The sequence below is a fragment of the Oryctolagus cuniculus genome, chromosome 6 (genome assembly GCF_964237555.1).
Source record: "Oryctolagus cuniculus chromosome 6, mOryCun1.1, whole genome shotgun sequence".
NCBI classification, from domain to species: Eukaryota; Metazoa; Chordata; class Mammalia; order Lagomorpha; family Leporidae; genus Oryctolagus; species Oryctolagus cuniculus.
In genome coordinates this window covers 22031314-22048169 of record NC_091437.1, presented here as the reverse complement: position 1 = coordinate 22048169, position 16856 = coordinate 22031314, and the positions used below count along the sequence as shown (strand labels likewise).

General features: G+C 47.7%; 2 protein-coding genes across 2 annotated transcripts in view; both read left to right on the top strand.

Moving 5' to 3' along the window:
- The first annotated feature begins 2568 nt into the window (after window positions 1-2568).
- Window positions 2569-4760, top strand: LOC100338725 (L-lactate dehydrogenase A-like 6B). The gene has a single exon (XM_002710207.5). It carries the CDS (start codon window positions 2791-2793, stop codon window positions 3925-3927), a length of 1137 nt encoding a protein of 378 aa, XP_002710253.2. The 5' UTR covers window positions 2569-2790; the 3' UTR covers window positions 3928-4760.
- Window positions 4761-8340: 3580 nt separating this feature from the next.
- The window catches only part of FSTL4 (follistatin like 4), a 385653-nt gene continuing 377137 nt past the window's right edge, over window positions 8341-16856 (top strand). The window contains exon 1 of the mRNA XM_051844202.2: window positions 8341-16410. The gene's annotated coding sequence lies outside the window, so the exon portion shown is untranslated. The remainder of the gene's footprint in view (window positions 16411-16856) is intronic.

Here is a 16856-nt window from a genome sequence, read left to right as displayed (position 1 = left end):
AAGCATTTTTAGAGAGACTAATCAAATAGATAAACCTCTGATAAGATGGATAGGAGAGGAGAGAGAGCAAATCAAATATGAAAAAACGGAGAAATCAGATACGGTTCCGGTATGTAAATGTGCAATGCTAAACGTACCCTAGATCATAGAACCAGATTTTTAAAGAAGCTGAAATGGAATCTTCATCACTTCTTAAAACAAGGCCCAGCTCCACAGTTCTAGAGCTCTGCTCAACAACACCAGCAACAACACTGCCACAGCAAAACAGAAGGCAGAGGAAAACAGCTCATGCAATTTTAGCGCTTTAGTGAACCGGTAAAAACAAGTCCATAAAAGGGTAACTTCTCTCTTTTTTTGCTCTTTTATTTATTTTCTTACATGGCAATATTCTAATGTTACGTTAATTTTTGTGATCTGTCTTATTTTTTTGAAGAGTGAAAAAATCTGTTGACTTTTTTTTTTTTTTTTTTTTTTTTTTGTACAGTGAAGTCCCATTATCCTAGCACCATTGGTTGAAAAGATTTTCTTTGTTCCAATACATTGCGTTTGCTCTTTCAGCAAACATCGGTTGAATGTTTTTAAATGGATCTATTTCTGGGCTCTCTGTTATGTTCCTTTCTTTCACCAATACCAACTGCTCTGATTAATGCTGCTTTGCAGTGAGTCTTTTTTTTTTTTTTTTTTTTTAAGATTTATTTATTTGAAAGTCAGAGTTACACAAAGAGAGAAGTGAGGCAGACAGAGAGAGAAAAGTCTTCCATCTGCTGGTTCACTCCCCAGATGACCACAACAGCCGGCGCTCGCTGATCCGAAGCCAGGAGCTTCTTCCATATGGGGTGCGCTTCAGGCCGGGCGTTAACCCGCTGTGCCACAGCAGGGCCCCAGCAGTGAGTCCTAAAGTGAGGCCCTTTCAGTCCTCCAGCATTGTTCTTGACCTTCAGCATTCTGGCTTTTCGAGGTCTTTTTCCTCTCCGAATAAACTTCAGAATCAGCTTGTCAATATTCACAGAATAACTTACTGGGATTATGGTTGGGATTTCTCTGAATCTATACACTAAGTTGGAAAGAACTAACACGTTGACAACACTGAGTGTTCCTACCCACGAACGTGGAATATCTCTCCATATAGTTTTTCTTTCTTTCATCAGCATTTTCTAGCTCTCCCCACATAGATTTTGTAAGTGTGTTATTTGGCATATCAAAGGAATTTCATCTTGCATGGGGTGCCCGTGTAGTTGGTGGTGTGTTTTTAATTTAAAATTCCCTATGTCCATTGCTGGTACATAGGAAAGAGATTGACATTTATATCTTAACCTTGTATCCTATAACCTTGCTATAATTGCATTATTTGTTTTAGGAATATTTTGCTAGTTCTTTTGGATTTTCTTTCTTTTTTTAAAGTTTTTTTATTTATTTATTTGAAAGACAGAGTTACAGAGAGAGGTAGAGACAGAAAGAGAGAGGGGTCTGGATCACTCCCTAAATGGCCACAATGGCTAGAGTTGAGCTGATCCGAAGCCAGGAGCCAGGTGCTTTGTCTGGGTCTCCCACATGGATGCAGGGGCCCAAGGACTTGGATCATCCTATCCTGCTTTCCCAGGCACATTAGCAGGATCGAAAGTGGAACAGCAGGGTCTTGAACCTGCTGCACCAGAGTGCCAGACCCCTGGATTTTCTACACACAGAATAATGCCTTTGCAAGCAGAGTTTCAGTTCTTCCTTTCCAGTCTGCATACCTTTCCTTTTCTTGTCTTACTACATTATCTAGGACTTCAAGCATGATATAGAAAACAGGTGGTGAGAGAGGACTCTCCTGCTTTGTCCCTCACCTTAGTGGGAAACATTTGAGTTTAGCACATTTTAAGTGTGATGCAAGTCAAAGCATTTTGTAGCCATCAGCTAGTGTTGTTGTGCAGTGGGTTGAGAACCTGCTAGCAATGCCTGCATCCCAGCACTTCTGATCCAGCTCCCCAGTAATGTGGCTGGGAAGGCATCTGAAGATGGCTCCGGTGCCTGGTCCCCCACCATGCACATGAGAGCGCTGGGTGGAGACAATGAAACAATAAGTAAACATACTACCCACCACGGCTCACACAGGAGCAAGGCACAATATCTGTTGAAGAGTATGGTCAGTGATTACAACCTTCCAAAACGGGAAGCACCAGATGAGTTCACAGGTAAAGTCTACCCAACACTTGGGGAAGAAATTATCCCGATTCTGTTCGTTTTGGCTGGGGAGACCCTGTCTCGCCTAAAGGCTGGGAGACCTACGGTGAAAGGTGCGGTTCTCCTTGGTGCTGCTGCTGCGGTGAGAATGCAAGCCGGATTTGTTCTAAGCTTATCAGTGGCAAAAATGAAAGGGACAGCGCGGTTCAATAACGGAGGTGTGTCCACCGCTGCCTGACCAGAGAGCGGGTCTCGCTTGGCCGTGCCAGAGTGGGGCTGGTGTGCGAGGCATTGCAGTCTGGAAAGCCCAGGAGTCCACAGTGGACCCGGGTTGACCTGTTGCATGCATCAGATATTAAAGAAAATACACGTGTGTCAAACTAAGTCCAGGACACGTGTGTTGGAAAAGAAGTCCCTCCCTGTCTTGGCCTAGCAGCCCAGCAGAGGACTTGGCGGAGGCCCACGAGCCACAGTATGCTGGTGGTGGAGACTGCGCAGGCGCATAGGCTGGGGGCAGGCCTGCGCATGCTCGGTAGGGGGAAGACCGCAGCCAACGGTCAACGGACCCAGCAGCCATCTTCCTTCGTACCGGGAGGAGTTCTCCCTCATCTTGAGTGAACAGCCATGAGCTGGGCCTTGGGAGTGCTGCGGGCCGGCCAGAGAGTGCGCACTAGTTTCTTGCGCCCAGCAATGGCCGTGTGTCCTCCCCGGGCAGCTGGCCATCCGTTCACAGCCGTCTGGCCGTTCACCCCCGTGTCCAAGATGGCGACCGTGAAGCGTGAGCTGATGCAGAATTTCACCTCGGAAGAGCCGGTTTGTCACAATAAGGTCTCCATCATTGGGGCCGGATCGGTCGGCATGGCCTGCGCAGTCAGCATCTTATTAAAAGGCTTGAGTGACGAACTTGCCCTTGTGGACGTCGATGAAAGAAAACTGAAAGGCGAGACGATGGATCTTCAGCATGGCAGCCTGTTCATGAAAATGCCAAATATTGTCTGCAGCAAAGATTACCTCGTCACTGCCAACTCCAGCCTGGTGATTATCACAGCAGGCGCGCGCCAGGAGCAAGGAGAAACGCGCCTTAACTTGGTCCAGCGAAACGTGACCATCTTCAAGTTTATGATTTCCAATATTGTCCAGTACAGCCCCAGCTGTAAACTGATCGTCGTTTCCAACCCGGTGGACATCTTAACATACGTAGCCTGGAAGTTGAGTGCGTTCCCTAAAAACCGCGTGATTGGAAGCGGCTGCAACCTGGATACTGCTCGTTTCCGTTTCTTGATCGGTCAGAAGCTTGGTATCCACTCTGAAAGCTGTCACGGGTGGGTTCTTGGAGAGCACGGAGACTCGAGTGTTCCAGTGTGGAGTGGAGTGAACGTTGCTGGGGTCCCTCTAAAGGACCTGAACGCAGAGATCGGAACGGATCGAGATCCTGAGCAGTGGAAGAATGTGCACAGGGAGGTGATCGCCAGTGCCTACGAGATTATTAAGATGAAAGGTTACACTTCTTGGGCCATTGGCCTCTCCGTAGCTGATCTAACAGAAAGCATTCTGAAGAACCTAAGGAGAACGCATCCAGTGTCCACCATAATCCAGGGACTGTATGGAATCGATGAAGAGGTATTCCTCAGTGTGCCTTGCGTCCTGGGAGAAAACGGTATTTCAGATCTTGTGAAGATAAAGCTGACCCCCGGAGAGGAGGCCCGTTTGAAAAAGAGTGCGGAAACGCTCTGGGCGATTCAGAAGGAGCTGAAGCTTTAAGGTTGTGACAGCCACGTTCTGAAGAGAGAATAGGAGAGGTGGTAGACAAGGGATTTTGTAGTCAGACTTCTCAATGAACTTGAATTCCTGAAAGTAGATGGGTGGTTCCCATGTTTATTTAGCCCCCCAGATCTTTGCTTTAGCATTCGGATCCTGTTTGATGTTTATCTTTTAGTAATTTCTGAGTGACTGCATCAGAGGTGCCTTGGGTACTGTGGATGTACCAGGACTTGCTTTATAAATAGATGGAGGTTTTCCTAAATGTTTGTGGAAATGAAATTTAGAGAAACTTTTCCTTTTGAAGCAAAAGTATTGAAATTTGTGCAAAGGGAGGGGGTGTCTTTAAAAAGTTCGTGGAAAAGTCGTATTATGAGGTAATTATACATGTTTTTCAGTTTTGAACAAAGATTGACAATTGAAAGTGAGAACATCAGAGGGGAGATAGCAGGAGAGATCCTCCATCTGCTGGTAGGCTCAGCATATGATGGGGTCTGGGCTACGCGGAAGCCAGGAGCCTGGAATGCCCTCTGGGTCTCCCAAGGGGAAGTAGGAAACCAAGTACTAGGGATGTCTTCCCCTGTTTTCTCAGGCACTTTAGCGGGGAGCTGGATCTGAAGCAGAGCAGCCAGCACTCAAACTGGTGCTCTGATATAGGATGTTGGTGTCTCATATATAGGGTATAGGATGGGGGCTTAACCTACTGCACAACACCAGCCCCTTCAATTTTTTCATTTTCTTTTTCCTTTTTGACACCATTTTTTAATTCCATTTTCTGTGAACTTTATGAAGTAGCCTCATGTTGTTGCTGTTTGATTAAAAAGATGATACCGCTATGTACTGACTTCTAGGAATGTCCATTCTTCTTATTGTAAAGGTGCTAATTCACTGTGGCTGGCTTATTTCTGTTTATTTATTTTTTTTAAGATTTATCTATATATTTGAAAGAGTTACACACAGAGAGAAGGAGAGGCAGAGAGAGAGAGAGAGGTCTTCCATCCGCTGGTTCACTCCCCAACTGGCCACCACGGCCAGTGCTGTGCCGATCCAAAGCCAGGAGCCAGGAGCTTCTTCCAGGTCTCCCATGTGGGTGCAGGGACCCTAGGACTTGGGCCATCTTCCACTGCTTTCCCAGGCCATAGCAGAGAGCTGGATCGTTAGTGGAACAGCTGGGACTTGAACCAGCACCCATATGGAATGCCAGCACTGCAGGTGGCGGCTCTACCTACTACGCCACAGTGTTGGCCCTCATTTTTATATTGTTTAGAAAAGTTGCAACTTCCTCTGCAGTGTATAAATAAAAGTATACCCACAGAAGCAATGTCATCTATCTTGTAAGTGGGGCAAAGAATGTAAACTACATGTCAGTATGGGCAGAAAAGCATTTGATGAAATCTAACATCTATTTTTTTAAAAGATTTATTTTATTTAAAAGAGTTACAGAGAAGGGTAGAGACAGGTCTTCCATCTACTGGTTCACTCCCCAAATGGGTACAATGGCCAGAGGTGAGCCAATCTGAAGCCAGATACCAGGAGTTTCTTCTGGGTCTGCCACACAAATGCAGGGTCCCAGGGACTTAGGCCATCTTCTACCGCCTTCCCAGGCCATGGCAGAGAGCTGGATCAGAAGAGCAGCCAGGACTTGAACCGGCACCCATCTGAGATGCCAATACTGCAGTCTGGGGCTTTACTCACTACACCACAGTGCCAGCCCCTAACATATTTTTGACAATAACTCTGACCCACGCATAGAGGGGAACTTCAGTTAGATAAAACTATTGACAAAAGTCCCAGTTTTCTTAAATAAAGCTTTATTGTTTGAGAAGTTGAGTTTCTGAGAGACTGGGAGTGACTAGTGATCCATCTGCTGGTTCATGTCCCTTGTGACCGAAATGGTTGAGGCTGAGGCAGAGGCTGGGTCTCCATCCAAGTCTCCCACATGAGTGACAGGGGACCAAGCACCAGAGCCAATTAGTTCCATTGCCCTCCCAAGTAGAGAAGGAGGAAGCTGGATCAGAAGTACAGTAGCTGTGCCTTAAACCGGTGCTCACTTGGCATGCTGGCATTGCTGGTGGCTTCTCAACCCACTGCTCCACAACACTAGCCCATTGTTACAAAATGTGATGGCTTGCATCATACTTCAACTGTGCTAAACTTGAAAGTTTCCCACTAAGGTGAAAGACAAAGCAAGAGGGTCCTTTCTCACCACCTGTTTTCTATATTGTGCTTGAAGTCCTAGATAATGTAGTAAGACAAGAAAAGGAAAGGTATGCAGACGGGAAAGGAAGAACTAAAACTCTTTGTTTGCAAAGGCATTATTATATATATAGAAAATCCTAAAGAACTAGTAAAATATTCCTGAAACAAATAATGCAGTTATAGCAAGGTTAAGATACAGATGTCAGTCTTTTTCCTATATACCAGCAATGGACATAGGGAATTTTAAATTAAAAACATACCATCAACTGCATGGGCACTCCACCCAAGATGAAATTCTTTTGATATATCAAACAAAACACAAGTTCTTTGTGTGGAGACCTAGAAAACGCTGATGAGAGAAATCAAAAACAAAATGGAGAGACATTCCATGTTCATGGATAGGAAGACTCAGTGTCATCAACATGTCAGTTCTTTCCAGGTTAATGTATAGATTCAGAGAAATCCCAATCAAAATCCCAGTAAGTTATTCTGTGAATACTGACAAGATGATTCCGAAGTTTATATGGAAAAGAAAAAGACCCTGAAGGTTGAAGGTCAAGAACAAAGCTGGAGGACTGACAGGGCCTCACTTTAAAACTCACTACAGAGCAGCATTAGTCAGAGCAGTGTACTGGTGAAAGAATGGACAGATGAGGGGTTGGTGCTATGGCATGTTAGTCCTGGCTTCAGATCTGCCCAATTCTGGCTGCTGTGGCCATTTGGGGACTGAATTAGCAGATGGAAGACCTCTGTTGTCTCTCTGTCTCTCTGTCTCTCTCTCTTTCTCTCTCTCTCTGTAGCTCTGCCTTCCAGATAAATAAATAAATCTTTAAAAATAAAAGAAATAGATGAATGGAACAGAATGGAGAGCTCAGAAATAGATGGGTATAACAGCAGTCAACTGATCTTTAATAGAAGAGCAAATACAATGTATTGGAACAAAGGTAATCTTTTCAACTAATGGTGCTAGGATAATGGGACCTCCATATACCCCCTTCCCAAATAGACAACAGATTTTTCACTCCTTGCAAAAATTAAAGTGGATCACAAAAATAAATGTAAAATTATAACATTTCCAGACCATAAAAATAGGAGAAGTCTAGATGACCTTGTATTTACCGATGTCTTTTTAGATAACACCAAAGGCATGATCCATGAAAGAAATAATTGATAAACCATACATCATTAAAATGAAATTTTTATGCTCTGCAAACACTTGACAGTAGAATGGGAAAGACAAGGCAAATACTGGGGGAAAATATTTGCACAAAGGCATCTCGTGATTGTCCAAATACATGAAGAACTCTTAATGATTCGACAATAAGAAAGCAAACTTCCTGGTTAAGTGGGCCAAAGACCTTAGCAGACATTTCACCAGAGAAGACGCACACGTGAAGATACACAAATGGAACGATATTCCACATCGTATGTCACTGGGGAAATTCAAATGAGAATGGTGCGGCACCACTGCACACTTACTACGGTGGTCAAAATCCAGGCCACCGAGAACACCAGATGCTGGGGAGGATGTGGTGCGGTATGGACTCTCACTCACTGCTTATCAGAATGTAAACTGCTATAGCCATTTGGGGAAGCATTTTGGTTGTCTTTTTACCAAGCTAAGCACACTTTTTCCAACTAGCAATACTCTTACCATATGAACCAGCAGTCACATGCCCTGGTATTTATTGGCAGGACTTGGAAACTAATGTCTATACCAGACCTGCACACAGATGCTTACAGCAACTTTGTTCATAATTGGCAAAACTTGAAGATGTTCTTGACCAGGTGACTGGGTAAATAAGCTTGTGGTGCGTACAGACAGTGAACACTGTTACCCAACAATAAATGAGCTTGCAGGCTGTGAAAAGACATTGAGGAAACTTAAAGCAGGTTGTCTCTACCCTCCTACTACTGCACCAAGGGGGTCAAACTGCATTTGGGTGCGGATGCACCACAGGCGCGCACACCACAGCACCTCTCACTGTTCAAGTGAGCGCTCGAGCTGATCTCTTCACAAAGCCTTGCTCCCAGAGGGAGGCAGGCTGTCTTCATCTTCCTTGTCTTACACAGCCCTTCCCCTACTTGGATTTGTCACGATGTTTTTGTTTTTGTTTTTGTTTTTTTTTTTTTTTTTTTTTTTTTTTTTTTTTTTGGACAGGCAGAGTGGACAGAGAGAGAGACAGAGAGAAAGGTCTTCCTTTGCCATTGGTTCACTCCCCAATGGCCGCCGCGGCCGGCGCACCACGCTGATCTGAAGCCAGGAGCCAGGTGCCTCTCCTGGTCTCCCATGCGGGTGCATTTTTATTCCTGTGTTCGGGGTCTGTTTGCTTCCATAGACTCTGGATTCCAGGAGGGCAGGGGGTGTGTCTTTTTTGATCCCCACTGTATGTGCAATATCTTGAGTGTGCATTTCCTACAGCTGCCGTAACAAAATGCACACACTGGGGGCCTCACTCACCGTGTGTGTCTTCTCACGTGGTCCTGGAAACCCGAAGGCCCAGATCAGCTGTTCCTGCAAGGGCGCTAGTGGAGGAAGCTCTCTTGCCTTCTCCGCCTTTGGTGGGCCCAGGTGTGCCTCGGCTTGTGGCTGCATCTCTCCTGTCCCGGCTCAGTAGTCCCCAGTGTGACGTCGTCTTCCGTCACATCTTCCCCTCCCCTCCAAGGATGCTTGTCATCAGATTTAGGGCCCACTTATGTAATTCAGGACAAACCTTCCTCTCCACATCTTAACTCACACCTGTTTTCCATGTAAAATAGTACCCATAGGTTCTGGGTATAGAAGACAAGTCGTCTTCCTTGGAGCCACTAGTCAGCCTGCTATACTTAGTGAAGTTCCTGGCATTTGGTAAGTGCTCAGAGAAACTTTGTGGAATGAGCAAACGATGATAGCTGTGGTTTCTGTGACCAGAGATGCCCAGCAGCTTTCTTCTGTGACCCTTGCCGTTGGTTAGAAATATTTGCTCTTGGTGTCTTGTCTAGGCAGCTGCCCACACACTCGAGGTGTGAGCTCCACTCCCGCTCCTGGCACCATGGGGCTCTTACTCTAGTTGCAGTGGATAAGGGGCACACAGTTTCAGAGACTGTTGGCATTACCTGCTGGGGAGGGAGAAGGAGAACTCTGTAGCCAAAGGATGGCAGATGTACTACTGGAATCTTGAAACAGAACTCGCCCAGCAGGGTCCAAGGAAGAGGTGAGTATCATGAAGGGAAGAAGCAGGACCTGGAAAGGACCTCAGTGGGAGGTGGTCACCGCCGTCAGGACCCAAGGGACAGAGGAAAGGGTGGCAGCAGAGCCCCACGACAGCGGAAGCCACTGGGCGAGTCACCTGCAGAGTGACGGGGCCACAGCAGGGAGGGAGCAAAGGAAGAAACACTGAACCAGGCTGGCGTCGTGGTGCTGCCACTTGCGGTGCCAGCACCCCATGTCATAGCACAGCTTTGCGTACTGGCTGCACCACTTCTGATCCGGCTCCCTGCTGGTGCACCTGAGAAGGCAGCGGAAGATGGCCCAAGTATTTGTGCTCCCACCACCCATGTGGGAGACACCTGCCACCTATGTGGGTGATCTGGATGGAAATCTGGGCTCCTAGACCTGGCCTCTCTGGCTGTTTGTAGAGTGAGCAAGTGAATGGAAGACCTCTCTTTGTTTTCTTCTCTGTCTCAGTCTACCTTTCGAATAAGTAAGTACATATTTTTTTTTTTTTTGACAGGCAGAGTGGACAGTGAGAGAGAGAGACAGACAAAAAGGTCTTCCTTTTCTGTTGGTTCACCCCTCAATGGCCGCTACGGCTGGTGTGTTGCAGCCGGCACGCTGCGCTGATCCGAAGCCAGGAGCCAGGTACTTCTACTGGTCTCCCATGTGGGTGCAGGGCCCAAAGACTTGGGCCACCCTCTACTGCACTCCCGGGCCACAGCAGAGAGCTGCACTGGAAGAGGGGCAACCGGGACAGAATCCGGCACCCTGACCGGAACTGGAACCCGGGGTGCCAGCGCCGCAGGTGGAGGATTAGTCTATTGAGCCACAGTGCTGGCCCAAGTACATATTTTTTTTATTTTTTATTTTTTTGACAGGCAGAGTGGACAGTGAGAGAGAGAGAGAGAAAGGTCTTCCTTTGCTGTTTGTTCACCCTCCAATGGCCGCCGCGGCCAGCACGCTGTGGCTGGCGCACCGCACTGATCCGATAGCAGGAGCCAGGTACTTATCCTGGTCTCCCATGGGGTGCAGGCCCAAGCACTTGGGCCATCCTCCACTGCACTCCCTGGCCACAGCAGAGAGCTGGCCTGGAAGAGGGGCAACCGGGACAGAATCCGGTGCCCTGACCGGGACTAGAACCTGGTGTGCCGGTGCCGCAAGGTGGAGGATTAGCCTGGTGAGCCGCGGCGCCGGCCTATATATATTTTTAAAAATATTTATTTATTTGTCTGAAAGAATTACAGAGAGGCAGAGAGAGAGAGAGACAGACAGACAGACAGACAGACACTTCCATCCACTGGCTCACTCCCCAGATGGCTGCAATGGCTGAAGCTACACCAATCCAAAGCCAGGAGCCAGGAGTGTCTTCTGAGTCTCCCATGCAGGTGCAGGGGCCTAAACACTTGGGCCAACTTCTGCTGCTTTCTCAGGCCATAGCAGAGAGCTGGATTGAAAATGGAGAAGCCAGGACTTGAACCGGTGCCCATATGGGATGCTGGCACTTCAGGCAGCAGTTCTATCCACTACTGCACAGCACTGGTCCCAATAAGTAAATCTTGAAAACATTTATACAACCTGTTCTTCCAGTCTCTTGATGCTTGATGCCGGGCAGTTCCCAGCAATGCCTCTGAAGCAGCAGCATCGCAGGGGCTGTTGCGTGGTGCAGAGTAAATGAACAGTGGGTGAGAACCTAAAGTTGAGCTCACCATTCCTCCTACCCCCACCACTGCCACTCCTGCGTGTGAGCCGGGAGTGCCACTGCAGGGTATTGCTGCTTCCTCATTCCAACAGTGGCATTTCTGTGGTCACCACGAGAGCCCAGCCACTGAGCCCTGTTTTCACAGGTTCTGGAGAGTGAAGATGCTGAAACCACAGCAGAGGGAGAGGCACGCAGGGAGCAGGGGCCACAGGCCACCAGGGAGAGGCATCTCAGTGAGAACTTGGATTTCAGGCTTCCTGGTTCAGTTCTTGCCCCTACAGTAGGGTTAAAAAGAAACAGAAGAGAACTTTCGCTTCTTACTTGTAAACTGAAACAAACAGAAAGATGCAGAGGACTGAAGTGGTCTTCCTTAGCATGCAAACCGTGAGCTTGAACTCCAGCGGCCAACAGGGCTGCTGCCGCTGCAGGCATGGATCACATGTCTCCCCCCCCCCCCCCACCCCGGAGCCCAGGTGCTGTGAACCTCACTTGCTCCTGAAGAAGCACATCCCAGGAGCCCTGCCAAAGACACATTTTACAAAGTGAGACAGCATTACCCTCTTACCCCCATCCTTCTATTTTGATAACCACTTGGATTCAGGAAGTCCTTTTATTTACAAGGAACATACAATAACTGTTAGAATTTGGGGGGGAAGATAAGCTGTCTCCCTGCAAAGAACTAGGATAGAAAGCTTCCTCTCTGTCCTTGGGTTTTTTTGTGTGCTGTGTATCCCCTTCCTGAGTGGCTGGGAGGCTGCCTCCCCTCACTGTGGGCGTGGAGTGGAGCCGACTTCACCTGTTTCTCTGTGCTCTCTGTGAGGCCAGATCCCACCTAAGCAGGATGGTCCGTCCAGCTGCCGCCGTTCCACGTTGTTAGGGTCCACACTCAGCTCTGTGGAGGGGAGCACCTGCCTGGGGCGGTGACCTGCTTCAGCCTGGGTTGTGGGCTGAGTCCTCGTTCTGTTGGGAAGAATTCCGGAAGACCACACGTAGTAGTGTGTGCCAACCTTCTGGTTTTAGGTGGCGAGGTGTAAGGCCTAGGAGGTGGCCTGGCAGCACCAGACCGCAGGCAACCTGGGGAAGGGTCAGGGAGATGACAGAGACCCAGGGGCTGGGCCTCACCCCTACATATTGGCTCCATGTCTCAAACACTTTAAAAGCTTGTGTGTTTGCTTCACTGTGGATATCCCTTTAAGGTTTTTGATGATTCTAACAGTATGTAACACTTATGTGTTGCAAAATTTCTAACCATCCAAGGCTATGTGAAATAGCAAGTGAAATTCCTTTACCCTCTCTACCCACAGAGTTAGCACCTTTCTAGAGTTGGCAGGTGTCCATGCAGAGTGTCTCACAGCACACGCACATGCATCTCTGTTTTAAATCTGGCCTCCACCTAGGCGCTCTCTCCTGCATTCTACTTATTTTACTTTAGAATATATGAACAGTCCCCTGTGCCTTCACACACAATGTGTTTCTCAAGAGCCATTCAAAAGTTAAATACGCACAAGTGAATAACAGGCATACACTCTCTCAGGTGATCGCATCTCAGAGGCCTAAGTTAGTCTGGTATCTCATTCCCCTTCTTGCAATTTGTTCTCAGACTTTGCACTTGAACCCCAAGTCTGCCTGCTTCCCTCCCATGAGCAGCAAATCAAGGCTTCTCCTTGTAGTGCCCCAGTGATTTCTTTGTTTCAATTTTATTAAGCACTTAAGACCTCATCATAGTCTTGTTACAAATATCAACATTTTGATATCTTTTCTTATTTGTTTTTATAAGACCACAAGGGTGTGATGGGATAAAATGTGCCAGCAGCATTGTGCAGCCCCGTGCTGTTGTGCAGAGCTGGCCACGCTGCTTCAAGGGGCCCAGGGGCCAGCAGGCGGCAGCAGCCTGCAGAACTTGAGCACGCGTCTCTGTCTTGAGTTCCGAAGGCCTGAATGGTGGCCTTCAGGGGCGCAGTTGGAGAGTCCAGGGTTGTGTATCATGGACGTCTTTCCAGGCACTGGAAGAGTTTCTAGAAGGAGACCGAGCAGCTCACGGAAGTGTTGGGGGCCGGAGAATTGGGTTTGGAGCTGTGCTTTGAGTAGCGATGGGCAGACATGCTGCAGGCCTGCCCTGATGAGAAAATGCTGCTGCAGCAGCCGCCGCTGCCACCAGGGAGCCTGTGACGCCGTGATGCCGCCCTGGGCTCCACCGGGGCTCGTCTCAGCTGACACCGCATCCAGTGCAGGCGCTGGGGCCAGAGTCACAAGCTCAGCTTCAAGTGTGAGGGAGGCTGGCCCGACCACACCCTGACCAGCAAACGCCACCCCTCTCTGAGCCCATTCCGGCCTTCCTCTTTGAAGTCTTGCGTGAGGGTCTTTGGTGGAAACCAGTTACACACTTGTGTCCTAGCTGCAAAGGAGGCAGGGAAGGGGGCTTGCTGGATTCTACCTTGGGCAGAGAGTAGTAGAAAACAGTTCAGTCCTCAAGCAGTAGAAGGGTGTCCAAGAGTTGCTGGGAATCCAGAAAAAATAGAAGACAAAAATAGAAGTCATTTTCTGTAGGTACAAATATCTATAGAGGATTCTATAGACACTATGTGATATTTGATGTATGCATCTACATATGCATATAATTTGTTTAGCAAATCGCAAATACATTCAATTTATTTGTATTTATGTATGTATGTGTGTATTTCTTTGAAAGGCAGAGTTAGAAAGAGAGAGAGAGAGAGCAAGCATGCATCTGTTGGCTCATTCCCCCAAATGGCCACAACGACCTGATATGGCCAAGGCCAAAGCCAGGAGTCAGGAGTCTCTTCTTAGTCTCTCCGATGGATTACAGGGTCCCAAGCACTTGGGCCATCTTCTGATGCTTTCCCAGGCACATTAGCAGGGAGCTGGTTCAGAAATGGAGCAGCCAGGACGTGAACTGGTGCTCATAAATGATACTGCCATCACAAGCGGTGGCTTAACCCAATGAGCCACAGCACTGGCCCCCAAGTCATTTATTTTTCATATTAAAAACCCTAGTACACGGCCGGCGCCGCGGCTCACTAGGCTAATCCTCCGCCTAGCGGCGCCGGCACACCGGGTTCTAGTCCCGGTCGGGGTGCCGGATTCTGTCCCGGTTGCCCCTCTTCCAGGCCAGCCCTCTGCTGTGGCCCGGGAGTGCAGTGGAGGATGGCCCAGGTGCTTGGGCCCTGCACCCCATGGGAGACCAGGAAAAGCACCTGGCTCCTGGCTCCTGCCATCGGATCAGCGCGGTGTGCTGGCCGCAGCACGCCGGCCGCGGCGGCCATTGGAGGGTGAACCAACGGCAAAGGAAGACCTTTCTCTCTGTCTCTCTCTCTCACTGTCCACTCTGCCTGTCAAAAAAAAAAAAAAAAAAAAAAAAAAAAAAAAAAAAAAAAAAAAACCCTAGTACACGTGAATGTCTTTGTGCATGTGTATGTATATACATACACAAAGTGGTACATACACACATGCAAATGTAACTTTTAAAAATCCATTTTCCTGGGGCTTTCACTGTGGTATGGTAGGTGAAGCCTCTGCCTGTGGCGCCGGCATCCCATAAGGCTCTGGTTTGTGTCCTGGCTGCTCCTTTTTGATCCAACTCTCTGCTTATGGCCTGAGAAAGCAAGGAAAGATGGTCCAAGTGCTTGGGCCCCTGCACCCACATGGGAGACCCAGAAGAAGCTCCTGGCTCCTGGCTCCTGATGGGCTAAAGTTGGCCTTGCGGCCATGTGGGAAGTGAACCAGGAGATGGAAGACCTTTCTCTCCATCTCTCGCTCTTTCTGTGTGTAACTCTGCCTCTCAAATAAATAAAAAAAAATCATTGAAAAATGTATTTTCCTTGTATGTGAAAGCAGAAGAGAGAGAGAATCAGAATGTGAGAAAGAGAGAAAGACAGAAAGAGATCTTCCATCCACCGATTTACTCCCCAGGGTCAGACTAAGCCACAGCCAGGAATCTAGAACTTAATCTGGGCCTGCTGTGTAGGCGGCAAAAATCTGTGTACTTGAACTATTATCTGCTGCCTTTCACATACGCGTTGGCAGGGAGCAGGAAGCTGGATCAGAAGCGGAGCGGTTGGGACAAATGCCAGCATCCTCCCTGGTGACATCACCATGGAGCCCGAAGCCTGCTCTGTTTCAGTAGGGCGAATTCTTCAAGCGAAAGTGCTGTTCCAGCAAAGATCAGAGCCACCTTTCCAGTTGTGTTAGGGTTAAAACTTCTTCTAAGACATCTGCCTTCTCAGATTCTTAGATCATGGATGCAAGTATACTTTGTGCTGGAGACAAATTGGAGGTCCAGCAGATACGAGAATTCTAATTTAAGTGTGTATACAGCAGTCCTTGTTTATACTATAAAATTGTATTTTGTACAAAAACTAATTCTTTTGGAAAAATGAAGCATGTGCAGTTTGTTTTTGGACTCCTAGTCTAAGGATTTTTAAATGCCTGTCTGATTTTAGTCTAGTCTTTTTTACTTTTCTTCAGAAGAAATGAAGTAAAGGGTTGTGTAGCCACATAAAATGGACTTTTTTCCTAATGGATTGGGAATAAATGCTCAACTTAAAAAAGAAAGAAAGAGAGAGAGACAGAGAAGGAAGGAAGGAAGGAGTGCAAGAGAGAGAGAGAAAGCAAGCAAGCAAGCCGCTCACAGGGCAGTTAAAGTTAGGGTTTAGTGTGAATAAGATTTGACTTCTAACAGCTTGCGGAAATGTTTCCCAGCAAAGAAAGCTCATGTTTAAAGAACTTGTTTAAGAGTTTTCATAATAGTCGATACATACACACAGAAATGGTGACATGCATGTTTCTATATGGTAGCTTTGTTGATCACAACATCTCAAGTAAATGGACTGGCCCCTTGTCCTACTGAGCCTCGTAACTGAAGTTTAATGGTTTTATAATTCAGGGATCTGTGCATGGATTTTCTGGGTTATAAATTTGGGTATTGTGAGGTTGAGTCTTTGTGATCCATTTCTATGACAGTCCCATGAGCCCACGGGAGCACCAGCTCCAAGTCACTCATGCTGCTGCGTGTAATGGTAACGTAATGACTGTGTGACTCAAAATGTGGCCCGTGGGGTTCTGGCTCCGAGTTAGTACAAAACCTGCCCAGCCCAGCCCAGCCCAGCCCGTAGCACCCCTGCCAGGTAGAGCCAGAGATCCCATGGAAATTCTCCCCAATCTCCCTTTGGGTTCCTACTTTGTTAGTTTAAGGCAACTGCTTATGAAACATTAAGCCTGGTTTCCCTTCCAGATGAGCAAGGCCGCTCTGGTGACAGCTCCCAAGCACAGAAGAAGTGCGTCTTGAATCCTGTGACATTTTACATTCCCTGCTCTGCCTAGCGGCCAGTGATCCCCTCTTCCGAGTGACATATTGATTGTGCATACACGCAGGGTGAGTGTGATTGTGTTTGCTGTTGTGAGCTCGTCATCTGTTATCCCATTCTTACTGTCATCTCAGGCCCAGACTGTATCAAATTGGAAGCAGTAGTGTAGAAAATTATGAGCAAATAAAAAGAAAAACCAAAGCTGCAAAATGAATCAGGCCAGCGCCCCACGTCTAATATTGCTCCTGATGTAAACACCCCCGCTCCCTTTCTTCGCCCCATTAGTGGGTGTCAGAGCCAGGACATAGTGGGATAATTAGAGATGAACCCTGACCTTGCTTTGAAGTTCGGGACGCAGTGTCCCTGAGCGCAGCAGGTGCGGCTGTCCCAGAAACTGTGTCACATCTTAGAGGCCGTGGGGTGGCCCACCAAGGCGTGACTGCGGGGAAGCCAGCATCGACACGTGATGATTAATGCGACTGTGAGTGGCAGCTTCGCTCTTGCAGGGCACCAG

Bases quoted from the DNA above. Each gene is read 5' to 3' on its own strand.
- LOC100338725 (XM_002710207.5), top strand. From the start codon at position 2,791: ATGAGCTGGGCCTTGGGAGTGCTGCGGGCCGGCCAGAGAGTGCGCACT.